Below are 12,550 nucleotides of genomic sequence, written 5' to 3' on the forward strand. Positions count from 1 at the left end.
GTAGTCATCTCAGACTGGCTCCCTGTCTGGGCCCATGGTGCTAGGCTTGTGGTCGTCTCAGACTGGCTTCTTGTCTGGGCCCATGGTGCTAGGCTTGTGGTCATCTCAGGCTGGCTCCCTGTCTGGGCCCATGGTGCTAGGCTTGTGGTCATCTCAGACTGGCTTCCTGTCTGGGCCCATGGTGCTGGGCTTGTGGTCGTCTCAGACTGGCTCCCTGTCTGGGCCCATGGTGCTGGGCTTGTGGTTGTCTCAGGCTCACTCCCTGTCTGCGTCCATGGTGCTGGACTGGTGGTCGTCTCAGGCTCACTTTTTTCAGGGACTGGTGGGCTACTGATCATTCAGATGGTCACAGGTCAGAACAGAACACTGAGCATCCTCTCTTCTCTGCCACCTACTGACACACATGTGACACAGCAGCCACATCTGCACACCTCTTAGGGATGGGGAGCCTGTGTCATTTTATTATTGTTTGTTTGTTTTGCTTTTTGTTTTGTTTTGTTTTTGAGGAGGGATTTCTCCATGCGTCCTGGCTGTGTTAGAATTTTCTCTGTAGACCAGGCTGACCCAGAACTACTTAGAGATCCTCTGCCTCTGCCTCTGGGATTAAAGGTACCCAGTACTGAGTACTGGGATTAAAGGTATGTGCCACTACTGCCTGGCCCAGAGGCCCAGAGTCCTGTGTCTTGCTGGCCAGTTGGCCAAGATGATGAACTTGTCTTCAAAACAAATGGATGGATAAACAAACCAGTTGGAGAGAAACACTGTATGTTGACCTCTGACCTCCACCGCCACCTGTACACACGAGACTATGTGCCCTTCCCCGTAGGCTTTAGATCTTATCCTGACAAGATGGCACTTGAAGGTAGAATCAGCATTCTGTAGGCTGAGGCAGGGGATTATGAGTTCAGGTTCAGCCTGGACTACAAAACTGTCTCTCTGAAACAAAACAAATCTAGAGTTCTGTGGTAACATATTATTTAGCCATGAAAAATCCTATGTACAACACAACAGGGATAAACCTGGAAACCCTGATGTTGAGTTGTCAGGAACAGACAGGCAGGGCTGGAGAGATGGCTCAGTGGTTGAGAGCACCGACTGCTCTTCCAAAGGTCCTGAGTTCAAATCCCAGCAACCACATGGTGGTTCATAACCATCCATAATGAGAGATCTGACTTCCTCTTCTGGAGAGTCTGAAGACAGATACATTGTATACATATAATAAATAAATAAAATTAAAAAAAGGAACAGACAGGCATAAGCGGCCATATCACATATGGTCCCAAGACAGAAAATGTCTAGAACTGTCCAACCCACAAAGACAGGAAACAAAGCCGGGCTGTGGGGGAGTTGCTTTCTCTCAAGGAGTGAAAGGGTTAGAAGGAGGAGAGACGGTGATCTTAAAATAATAGAACCATTCTTAAGTCCGCCTCGCTGTGGGGCCACTGACCTACTGACTGCTGGGTTTGCTTGTTTGTCTGTTGTTAGCTTACTTTGAGACAAGGGCTCAATACATAACCTGGCCAGTACGGACTGGCTATTATGCAGCCTAGGCTGGATTTAAACCTCAGATGATCTTCCTGTCTTTGATTCTGATGTGTTCCACCACACCCAGACTTATTATTGTTTCATTGGTTTTGTGGTTGTTCATAGGATTTTCTTCTCTTTGGGTGTAGGACTGTGTGTCTCTGTGAGTAAATACCCACAGGGATCAGAAGGAGTCAGGTCCCCTGAAGCTGAGGTAACAGGCAGTTTTGAGCAGCTATACAAGGATGCTGGGAACCAGACTTGAGTTCTCTACAAGAGCAGCAAGTGCTCTGACCTGTCTAGCTGGGTCTCAGCGCCTGCCACCTCCTTTAAAAAACAAATCAGGGAAAAGAAGAGGAGGGGGAGGAAGAGGAGGAGGAGGAAGAGGAAGAAGAGGAGGAGGAGGAGGAAGAGGAGAAGGAGGAAGAGAAGGAAGAGGAAGAAGAAGAGAAAGAAGAAGAGGAGAAGGAGGAGGAGGAGGAGGAGGAGGAGGAGGAGGAAAGGGTCTCATAAATCTTAGCCTGGTCTCAAACTTGCTATGTAGCCCTGGCTGGCCTCTAATTCCCAATGTATCCAAGGATGACTTTGAACTCCTGATCCTCCGGCTCTCCCAAATGCTAGGATTGCAAATGCATACTTCACCATGCCTGTTATATGTGATGCTGAGATGGAAGCTGGAGCTTTGAGCATGCTAGGTCAGCACTACTCCTCCCACAAAGCCCTGGTCCCAACCCTTTAGCCTTGGTTTGGTTCGCTCTTTCTTCTGACCTCTGAATTCACACCGTGGCACCTGTGCACCCCTTCCAATAGACAACAATATTGCCTATGGATGATTGTGGCCCTGGGGTGAAGCATGTTCTTTGCATGCCCTGGGATCCATGGGCTCAGAACCAGGACAGAATGAAGGTTGCTTAGCCCAGGAGTACCCATTGCACACTCCCATGTGGTGCACCCCCATGCTGTACACACCCCACACTCCCATGAGTACAGGCCCACACTGCAGAATTCCCACGATGTACCACCCCATGCTGCACACACTCCCACAATTCACACTCCCACACTGTACATACCCACACTGCACAATTCCCATGATGCACCAACCCACGATGCACACACATCCACACGGCACACACCCACACTGCACACTCCCACAATGCACCATCCCACAATGCACCATCCCATGATGCACACACTCCCACACTGCACACACCCACACTGCACAATTCCCACACTGCACTATCCCACGCTGAGCACACTCCCACACTGCACACTTCCACACTGCACACACACCCACACTGTACACACCCACACTGCACACACCCACACTGTACACACCCACGCTGCACTATCCCACACTGAGCACACTCCCACAATGCACTCATTTCTTCTCTGGTTGCTGGGACAAAATACCTGCAAAGCCCACGTGGGGAAGAAGGGTTTACTGTGGCTCACAAGTTCTAGGATGCAGTCCATCATGGCAGGAGGCACACACAGGCATGAGGGGTATCTGCAATGTGGAAGGCAGATAAATGCTGGGCTCAGCAATCTTTGTTCAGTCCCGGTTCTGAGCCCATGGATGGTACAGCCCACATTCAGGGTGTGTCTTCCCACCTGATTAACTAATCTAGATATTCCCAAATGTTTGTTTTCTTAGGGAAACATTTTCTCCATGAGTCTAGAGCATGTCAAGTTGACAATCAAATCAAAATGAGCCATCCCCTCTCTCCTCACTCCCCTTTCAATGTGCTGCCCCACCCCATAGAGCAAATTATATATCCTCTGAACATTATCAACATACTGGGGTGGGTGACAGCTTTCTTTTTTTTTTTTATTTTTTCTCATTTTTTATTTTTTATTTTTTTTTATTTTTTGAGACAGGGTTTCTCTGTATAGCCCTGGCTGTCCTGGAGCTCACTTTGTAGACCAGGCTGGCCTCGAACTCAGAAATCCACCTGCCTCTGCCTCCCAAGTGCTGGGACTAAAGGCATACGCCACCACCGCCCAGCGGGTGACAGCTTTTAAGTGTCACCCAGTGTTTAAGAGGCTGGCAGAGGAGAACTGTCATAACTTTAGGACAGCCTGGACTCTACAGTAATTTCCAGGCTAGATTCAGATAATGTCCAGACAAACAGCTGCAAGGAGGAGGCTGGGCGGTGGCGCACGCCTTTAGTCCCAGCACTTGGGAGGCAGAGGCAGGCAGATTTCTGAGTTCGAGGCCAGCCTGGTCTACAGAATGAGTTCCAGGACAACCAGGGATACACAGAGAAACCCTGTCTTGAAAAACAAAACAAAAAAAAAAGACACGTGATGTCAAGAAGGACACAACAGATGTGGATGATGCTGGATGGTATAGTACACCTTGCTATTCCTTAATGATCATCATTTGTCATGACTTCATAGAAAGAAACATACCCACAAACTTGTGGTGATATTCTAGTGGCTTGGACTAGGGCTGATTGGCAGAGTGGTATCAGCTGAGACAGACTGACTCCCAAGGTGAGGCAAGAGCTGTGGGAGAACACGTGGTGTGTGGACCCAAAGGACCCAAAGGACGGGCTTTTACAGCTAGCTTTGCAACGCCTCATTGTCTTCACTTCGCTGAGAAAGGCACAGCAGAGAACTCCTCCTCAAGTCCCTGCTGGTCCTGGTAACTCCTGCTGACTCATACCAAAGTGGCCAAGGCCTGGTTGTCTCTGCCACCTCTGCTGATTCGTGTTGGCTATCCCGACTCTACTGAGCTGGACTGGTGGTGTATATCCTGACAAGCAGATTGGATTTGCTCCAAAGGACTGTTTCTAGACAGGCCCACTTCCCTAGTGTCCTAATAACCTTTCTTTTCTACCACCTTTGATGGATGGTAGGTGAGAAGGGAGGTTAAAGTATTTAAGAACCCTTTTTTTTTTTTTTTTGAGATAGGGTTTCTCTGTGTAGCCCTGGCTGTCCTGACCCTCACAAATTGGCCTCTGCCTCCCAAGTGCTGGGATTAAAGGCGTGTGCCAACACTACCCGGCTTAAGAACCCTTATTAAAAAAATTTAAGCCAATGCGCGTGCACAAGTGCCTTTACCATTTTTTTTTTTTGTATTTTTTTGAGGTCAGGTATCCACCCAGGCTAGCCCACAGCTTCTTAAGTAGCTGAGGATGAGCTTGATTTTGTGATTCTCCTATCTAAATCCCCTGACTGTTGGGATAAGGCATACTTCTCCACACCCAGCAGGTTACCATCTTGTTGTTCCTTTTGGAGTTTGCTGGGGAAACTGAGGCTCGGGGAGATGGGATGCCCTGCTTGGAGTTTCACAAGCTTGCTCTGTGGTCCCAGAGCCATGCTGACCCTCGGGCTCCTCACCAACCCCATTCCTGGGCTGGTGCCAAGACTGAAAAGAGAGACTGGCCCAGGGCCCAGACCTGCTGGTGCTACGGCCTGGGGTGAGAGAACCTTGCCTGGGAATCTGCAAGGCTCAAAGAGCTATTTATAGGCCCACTCTGGGATCCAGAGGGTCCCCACCTCCAGCCTGGAAGTCCCTGTCTGTCACTATCGGCACCCTTAGATTACCATCAGGAGATGAGGTGAGAGAGAGCTGAGTGGCTCAGAGGTCACATGGGTGGCTGGAAGCTCCTGGACAGCCAGGTCTCAGGGGCAGTGTCCCTCTAATTGTACAGGAGTATAGCCAAGGTCATATGTGGCTAGTCATACACAGTGCCACCAACCACCTGAGGAGGATTGAGAGTTTAAGACTATTTTCTTGATGGCGTAGTAAATTTGAGTATCCCGTCCTGGGATACAGAAAACCCTGTCTCATTAAATAAACAAATTCATAAATAAATAGAAAAGCCAAGCATAGTGGTGTATGACTTTAATCCCAACACTTGGAAGGCAGACACAGGTGGCTCCCTGTGAGTTTGAGACCAGCCACATAGGGATCTACAGGACAGCCAGGGCTTCAGAGAGATCTTGTCTTGAAAACAAAAACCAAAAAAAGAAAGAAAGAAAGAAAGAAAAAAGAAAAAAGAAACCCCCCAAAAAACCAAAAAACAAAGAGCAAAAAAAAAAAATTGGAGAAAGACAAACAGTCAAGAACTCAAGGGACGGCGTTGGGGGTGGGATGGATCCAGTTCTCCATGACACCCTCCTTGCCTCAGGGCTTGGAGAGGGGTGGGAAGGAGGCGGCTCTCAGGCTCCCTGACTCAGGGGGATGAATGCACCGCGTTGGCTGCCTCACTGGGAACTCGGAGCTACTAATTCCCTGGTGAAACAGGAGGCTCTTTCATGCCCAGGCGCCAGTGGGGTGAGGAGGCGGGAAGAGGGTAGGGAGCTGGCCGTGTCCCAGGGGGCCAGGCAGCCTCATGCCAGGGCCAGCAGCAATACAGGAAGGATGGCGGCTGGGATTCTATGCAGCCTCTTCAGGCACCGCGGCCACCTTTTTGTGTTGAGTGCCATAGAGGTGACACAGCCAGCCACTGGCAGGGTAATGATGAGTCTGTGCCTAGAGACAGACTTGTCTATGAGCCCCAGTGTCTCAAGTGTCATTGTTACTGGGCGTCAACCCAAAGAGCCTACTTTTCACAGGCAGGAAGCTGAGCTCAGAGGTCAAAGGTTTGTCTGAGAACACATAGCCAAACTTTTAATGACGCATGCATGCCCTTGGAAAACAGCTAAGCTGGATCTGGATGGCTGGACCCATAACTGAAGGCCTGGCAGGAAGTCCTTGCATTTATGGGCTGGCAGGGTATCCCTCCTGTGACCCAGTTACACTGCCAGGCCTGCTTCCTGGGTGGGTTTGGGTGACACCAGAAGGATACTAGGGAGCCCTTTTGGCCCTCACAGAAAGAGGAATGATCAGAGGTCATTCAGCCCAGAGGCTGCCCTATCTTGGGAGCCTTCATCCAGAGAGCAGGCTGGGGTTCCACCCTTGTCCCAAAGCGGCTGCAGGCCAGGGAAGTGGTTCCCCAGCTCTATTCAAATCTGTAGTCGGTCACCTGATTCTATGCTTTTGCTAGTCCCTGGCCTGGAACTCTTTCTCTCCCAGAAAGCCCTTCCTTCAGAAAGACTCCATTTCCTCAGTCCCTTTGTTCCTGTGGCTCATCCCTGAACCCATGACGTTTGGGGTGTCTATGTCTGGTTTTGTTTGCTCCCGTTGGGACATACTCCTCTTCATCCTATGAAATCCATCTCACACCATTCTTTGAACAAGGCTTCCATATCATGCTAGGATGGCATTTGCTGAGAGAATGAAGGATTTATCCTTCCTTCGATGCTGGTGATGGGATCCAGTGCCTTGTACTTTCTGGGCAGCCTTTTATCACTGAGCTCCTTAGCTGAGGGAGGAGTCGGGCAAAGTAGCCGACCCTGACTACTCAGTGGCAATCCCCAGGACTCACGTGGTGAAAGGAGAAAACCAATTCCTACACGTTATGATCTGACTTCCACGTATAAGTAATTAAAAAAAAAAGTTAGGGTCTGGTGTTTGAGAGCACTTCCTGTTCTCGCAGAGGACTTACAGCCAGTTCCCAGTGGCCTCGCTGGAAGTGGTACAGGAGATCCCATGTTCTCTTCTGTTTAGACACGTACCACATATGCATGGTATACAAACACTCAAGCAAAACACTCATTACACATTAAATAAAGTGGTCTTAATTAAAAAATATATTTTAATCCCAATACTGGGTGTGAAGGTGCATGCCTTTAATCCCAGGGCTCAGGAGGCAGAGGCAGGAGGATCTCTGGGAGTCTAGGTGGCCATGACTTACACTGCAAGTTCCGGGTAGACAAATCTACACAAGACCCTGCCTCAAAAAATATATTAGGCAGGTCTGCTAAATTGTCCATGTTAGCATGAAATGTAAGCCCTGCAGGATTAGCTGGATTTGGGGTCCGAGCAGGACGCACGGGCCGGGGGTGACTGATGCTCTCAGTAGCACGGCTTCTTCAACGTTTATTCTGGCCTCTTAGGAAGGGAATGGGGTGCAGGGCTCCCACGCTGCATCCAAGGCGAACGAGGCCTTCTGCAGACACACATGATCACAGGAAGGCTGTGAGAACATTTAGTAACCACGAGGTGTGTAGTCGGCATTTCCCCTCCAGCTCAACAGAACCAGAAACCAGAACCAGTGCGTAGGCCCTTTAAGAGGCAGAGGGGCGGTTCCATAAATCCCGCCCCGGCTCCGCGAACCGGACGGCGTCTGTGCTGCACTGCGCGTGCGCTACACGCACGCGGTTCCGGGTTCACAGATCTGCTGTGGCGCTGGGGCTCGGCTGGTTAAGGAAGCTGCTTTTGTCTCCCCCCCCCCCCCTTGGTTCCCAGGTCGCTCGCCTTGTCACCTAGGGGTGACCGGGGATAAGGGAGCTGACCGCTGGGTCAAGTTGGGAGTGGCAGCGCCGGACTTCGAACTCGCGCTCCGCGAGGCATTGTAGAACCGAGATGACCCAGTCTTTGGTTTGTCCCGAGACCGTGAGCAGGTGAGACTCGGGGGGAGTGTAGATCTGGGCGCGGGGGCGGAGGAACTGGGAGCTGAGCTGTGGAGGCGAGGCCCAGATGGCAACTACCTGGGGGCCAGGATCTGGAGCCTGGAGCAGGCTGAGGGCGGAGCCAGGTGGTAGAGTCCCTCGGTTTGGGACACGGACTGATGGTCGTGTCCTCTGACTGGGGTGTTGCCAGGTGCTCCTGTGCCCTGGCTGGGAGCGAGACCTGGTGTTGGTGTTCCTGGCTGGGGGTGTGGTCTGGTGGTCAAGTTCCTGGCTGCTGGTGGCAGAATCCTTGGGGGTGGGGCCTGGTGTGTGGCTCACAGCAAGGATGCTCCTTGGTGAAAGTTGGTAATGTTGAGGCCCTGGTCCTGTCCTGCAGGGTCAGTTCTGTGCTTAATCGCAACAGTCGGCAGTTTGGAAAGAAACATCTTTTTGACCAGGATGAAGAGACGTGCTGGAACTCTGACCAGGTGAGGCGCCTCTACACCCCTCCATTCCAATTGGGAAGCAGATGTAGGGTTGCAGGGTGCCTTGAGAACTTTGGGGAGACCTAGAAAGCACAGCGTGCTTTCATACCCTTCCAGTGTTGGCCGTGACAATTGAAAGGTGTGCAGACCGTCAGAGGGCCCTGACCTCGTGGTTACCAAGTGCCTCAGTTTATCCATCTGCTTCCAGGGCCCCTCCCAGTGGGTGTCACTCGAGTTTCCCCAGCGTGTTCAGATCACGCAGCTGCAGGTGCAGTTCCAGGGTGGCTTCTCCAGTCGCCACAGCTGCCTGGAAGGTACTGGAAGGCCGTGAGAGGTGGGGTGTCAACGGGCTTCCCGGGATTCTTAGCCCCCATTTCTCCACTGCAGGTTCACAGGGTGGGGAGGCCCTCAGCAAGATCGTAGATCTCTATCCTGAGGACACCAATGCCCTTCAGATATCCTGCCTGTCCTGTGGTGGGAGGGACCTGGTTTTCTACAAGCTTTGGATCATTGGGTATGGTGGAACAGGCACTGGGGAGGCCAGGGCAGAAGGATCTAGAATGCCAGGCCAGCCTGGACACATGACCAGACCCTGTCTCAAAAGAATAAAGGCTTTGGCCGCCTACACTTGAGTAGGAACTATAGCTCAGTGCTTTAGTGCCCTGGAGGTGGAAACAGGAAAATCAGGACTTCAAGGTCATCCTCAACTACACAGTTTGAGGCAAGCCTGGGCTATCTGCGATCCCGTATTTTAAAAAAAAGAAATAAAGAAAGAAGGTGCTGTTGGTTTCTTGCTGGGTTTGAGAGGCATCAAGAGCCTGCAGTCACTAGCCCATTGGGTGGTCTCTGGACTGGGAAGGTGGGGTCGGATGGGTCAGAGATAAAGCCACCATTTCCTTGACTGCAAGAGGTCACACCTTCTCCATCCCCACCATGGAGGTGGACCGGCTGAAGTTGACTTTTGAGGACACCACCGACTTTTTTGGCCGTGTAGTCATCTACCACCTGCGGGTGCTGGGTGAGAAGGCAGGGTGAGAAGAGTCGGCGGTTACTTCCTCCAGGAAGCCCCCCTGGGAGGCACCCAGAAGGCCTTCAAGTTCTGCACGGATTTATTGGTTCCCATTGCGGAGGGCCCTTCCCACCACTGTCCAGGAGCTGCCTTTCAAGCCAGTTGTGGGCTGACTGGTTTGTCTCCGAGTGCCTGGGTTCCCAAGAGGCTGTCTTCACTCAGGGTCCGCAGGCCCCAGGGTACTCTGGAACAGTTTGAGGATGTGGCTCTCCATCACCTGTTGCACTGTGGGAGGAGGTGGGAGGAAGTGTGAGCTGGTGTGCACTGGAAGAGGGGACTGAAGATGCTTAGCCTCAGACGCAGAAAGGAGGCTCCAGCCAAGTGCTTTTCTGCTCTTGCAGGGCCGGGCTGCCTGTCTACCTTGAGAATAGGTCGCTTTAAGGCGAGGTTTGTCTGTCGCTTTAAGGCGAGGTCTGTCTGTCCCCCTCCACGCACTGCATCCCACCCACTCTCCACATTGTAGCTCTCCCTGCCTCCAGAACCATGAATCCAAATAAAACTTCAAGACGAAAAAAAAAATCACCCTATCTATGGTAACTCTGTTATAGCAAGAGAAACAGAAGTCTGGGATGTGGATGGAGGTGATGACTAAGACCACACCCACCCTGGGGCGGGGGCTGGGCTTGTGTCTCCTGGGGGCAGCTTACAGTCATACACTGGTGTCCCTGCTGCCGCCTGGGTGCTAAGGGCCATGTTTCCTACCAGGATCTGGCACCCATGGGGAACACCCTGTGTGCCCCTCTCTGCAGCCACCCCACCCACAGCCCCTCAGCCCGCCATTGTATCCCAAGCCCACCTTTTCGGTATCCCAGGGCCACTGCGAGGTCCATTGGGGTGTAGCCAGAGTCGGCCTCTGTGGTGAGGTCAGCACCCCGGGCTGTGAAGAGGAATAAGCACTCAAAGGCAGGAGCCCCCGGCAGGGCTTGGGGACTGATGTCTGGAGGGACCCTTCTCTCCCCACCCCCAGTAACAACGACAGGTCTGCCCTTTGTGCATTGACACAGGACAGTGGTCAGACTCAGTAGCCCTTATCCAAAAACAGGGTTTAGAGTATCTGAGGCATGGAGGGTAGGAGGCTCATCGTGGCTGACAGGATCCAACACAAACACCCTCATACTACTCTGCCTCTTCGTGGTCTATGCTTGGAGCCCATGATTCCTGCAGGGCCCATGGGCTCCCACTCACCCAGTAAGGCCTCCACGCACTTCACATGGTTCCCACGCACAGCGTAGAGCAGTGGTGTGCCCCCATTCTGTGGGAGAAGATCATGTGGAAACCAAGGTAAGTCTCAGTGCCCTGTCCCTGCCCTCTGGCTGCCAATTCAACCTACTTCCTGCCTACCACTTGGGCTATCTTTCTGTTCTGTGTCTCTTAGGTGCCCATTCTTCCAGGAAGCCCTCCCTGACTTTCCTTGGCTGCCTGTGAGCTGGCCATTATAGCTCCACTCTCTCTTTATGCGTATCTTATTTCCCCTGCACTGGGAACTGCTGTCAGGTGTGAGGACAGTTGTCTTGTGTTCCCAGAACCAGGGCAGGCTTGGCACCTTGCAGGGTCCCCATCCATGTTCGGGCAGGAATGGAAGCCAGGAGGCTACAACAGGTAAGGGTGGCAGTGCCTCACCCAGTCATAGATGTTAATGTCCACGTCACGGTCTAACAACAACCTCACGATGTCTGTGTAACCACCCATACTGGCAAGCGACAGGGCGCTCTCCCGCTCCTTGGCTAGGATGTGGGGATCAGCACCCTGAGAGACAGAAAGGATAGTGATGGGACCCCGAAACCCCAGGGTTCCCAGTAGGGCAACCCCTCTCCCCAAGGCAGCAGCTTCGGCCTGTCCATGCGTCCGTCCCCAGGATGGACGTACCCAGTCTAGCAGGAAGCGAACGGTCTCAATTTCTCCAAAGGCTGAGGCCCATATGAGGGGGGTGAAACCACGTTCATCTGGTTTGTTGATCAGGTTGTCACCTGACAAGCGGGAGGAATACGGGACAGGGATGGCAAGATTGCCAGCTCTCATGAGCGGAGTGAGATGAGTTCAGGGGTCACAGGAGGGGGAACATTACACAAATCATACATGCACACACAAGCCGCTCTCACGCATAAGTTCTACCAGACAGGCATGTGCACGCAGGACACGCACCCTTCCGCAGCTGATCCTTCAGTTGGCTCAGCTCCCCTTGGGCTGCAAGCTGGTGGATTGATAGGGCTGGGGGGACAGAGACAGGCAGTGCTCACCCACTCCATCCTTCTTCAGGCCTCGGTTTACCCTGCTCATCCTCTTTTTGTTTTTGAGATAGGATCTCATGTAGCCCAGGCTGGCCTGCAACTTGCTACATGTTTGCTATGTGTAGCCAAGGATGACATGGAACTGCTGATCCTCATGAGTGCGGGGATGACAGGTATGTGCTACTATTCTCAGTTTATGAGGAGACTGAGATAGAACTCAGGACTTTGTGCATGCTAGCTAAGCAATCTACCAACTGAGCTACAAGCACTGTGACAACTGAGCTACAAGTACTTTAGCTACTGAGCCATAAGCACTCTACCCACTGAGCTACACACTCCCCAATCCCTTGTGGTCTTTTCATTCTTTCCTTTTTTTTTGTAATAGGATCTCATATAATCTAGGCCGACCTCCTATTCTGTAAGTAGCTAGGGATGACCTTGAACTTCTGACCTCCCGCCCCAAGTGCAGGGCCATGGAGCACCACGGAGCTTATAAGGAATCCTCTAGCCCCACCCTGACTTGGTTCTACTTACAGTCCAGGGTGGCTGGCAGAGCTGAGACCTCATTCCCACGTTGCCGGTTTGTGAGGGTTGTGGAGTGCTTCAAGAAACTTCCTGCAGGGAGAGGAAGGGCTTGTCCCAAGGGGGTCCAGACAGATGCTGCAAGCTCCAAGCTTAAGAAGACCACCCCTTGCCAGGCAATGGTGGCACACGCCTTTAATCCCAGCACTTGGGAGGCAGAGGCAGGTGGATTTCCGAGTTCCAGGCCAGCCAGGGATACACAGAGAAGCCCTGTCTCG

At 52.1% G+C, this 12,550-nt stretch overlaps 2 protein-coding genes and 1 non-coding gene across 7 annotated transcripts in view; 1 reads left to right on the plus strand and 2 right to left on the minus strand.

The window, feature by feature from the left end:
* Positions 1-318: 318 nt before the first annotated feature.
* On the minus strand, positions 319-444 carry LOC116071842. The gene has a single exon (XR_004111197.1). It is a non-coding gene; the product is annotated as a small nucleolar RNA SNORA17 (small nucleolar RNA).
* Positions 445-7,701: 7,257 nt separating this feature from the next.
* On the plus strand, positions 7,702-10,742 carry Nr2c2ap (nuclear receptor 2C2 associated protein). Of its 2 annotated transcripts, XM_031340080.1 has the most exons (5): positions 7,702-7,980; positions 8,366-8,456; positions 8,662-8,767; positions 8,841-8,908; positions 9,369-10,742. In XM_031340080.1, the coding sequence occupies exons 1-5, from the start codon at positions 7,943-7,945 to the stop codon at positions 9,486-9,488; spliced, it is 423 nt and encodes a 140-aa protein (XP_031195940.1). In that variant the 5' UTR covers positions 7,702-7,942; the 3' UTR covers positions 9,489-10,742. The 2 variants fall into 2 exon arrangements, with proteins under 2 accessions (XP_031195940.1, XP_031195939.1); XM_031340079.1 differs by having other exon boundaries at positions 7,728-7,980; positions 8,841-10,742.
* Rfxank (regulatory factor X associated ankyrin containing protein) overlaps positions 9,545-12,550 on the minus strand; it is a 9,126-nt gene continuing 6,120 nt past the window's right edge. For 2 of the 4 annotated variants that reach the window (XM_031340076.1, XM_031340075.1), the window contains exons 4-10: positions 12,285-12,365; positions 11,665-11,730; positions 11,389-11,489; positions 11,143-11,268; positions 10,708-10,774; positions 10,319-10,399; positions 9,545-9,747 (exon numbers count right to left, since the gene is read on the minus strand). In XM_031340076.1, the coding sequence (XP_031195936.1) occupies positions 9,677-9,747; positions 10,319-10,399; positions 10,708-10,774; positions 11,143-11,268; positions 11,389-11,489; positions 11,665-11,730; positions 12,285-12,365 (593 nt within the window). In that variant the 3' untranslated portion in view covers positions 9,545-9,676. The remainder of the gene's footprint in view (positions 9,748-10,318; positions 10,400-10,707; positions 10,775-11,142; positions 11,269-11,388; positions 11,490-11,664; positions 11,731-12,284; positions 12,366-12,550) is intronic. The other 2 variants (XM_031340078.1, XM_031340077.1) reach the window with 2 other exon arrangements.

The sequence above is a fragment of the Mastomys coucha genome, unplaced genomic scaffold (assembly GCF_008632895.1).
Source record: "Mastomys coucha isolate ucsf_1 unplaced genomic scaffold, UCSF_Mcou_1 pScaffold22, whole genome shotgun sequence".
NCBI classification, from domain to species: Eukaryota; Metazoa; Chordata; class Mammalia; order Rodentia; family Muridae; genus Mastomys; species Mastomys coucha.

Excerpts from the sequence above, each read along its gene's own strand:
- Nr2c2ap (XM_031340079.1), top strand. The coding sequence starts at position 7,943 with ATGACCCAGTCTTTGGTTTGTCCCGAGACCGTGAGCAG. Across the intron at positions 7,981-8,365 it reads TGTCCCGAGACCGTGAGCAG|GGTCAGTTCTGTGCTTAATC; the intron begins GTGAGACTCGGG and ends CCTGTCCTGCAG. Across the intron at positions 8,457-8,661 it reads CGTGCTGGAACTCTGACCAG|GGCCCCTCCCAGTGGGTGTC; the intron begins GTGAGGCGCCTC and ends ATCTGCTTCCAG.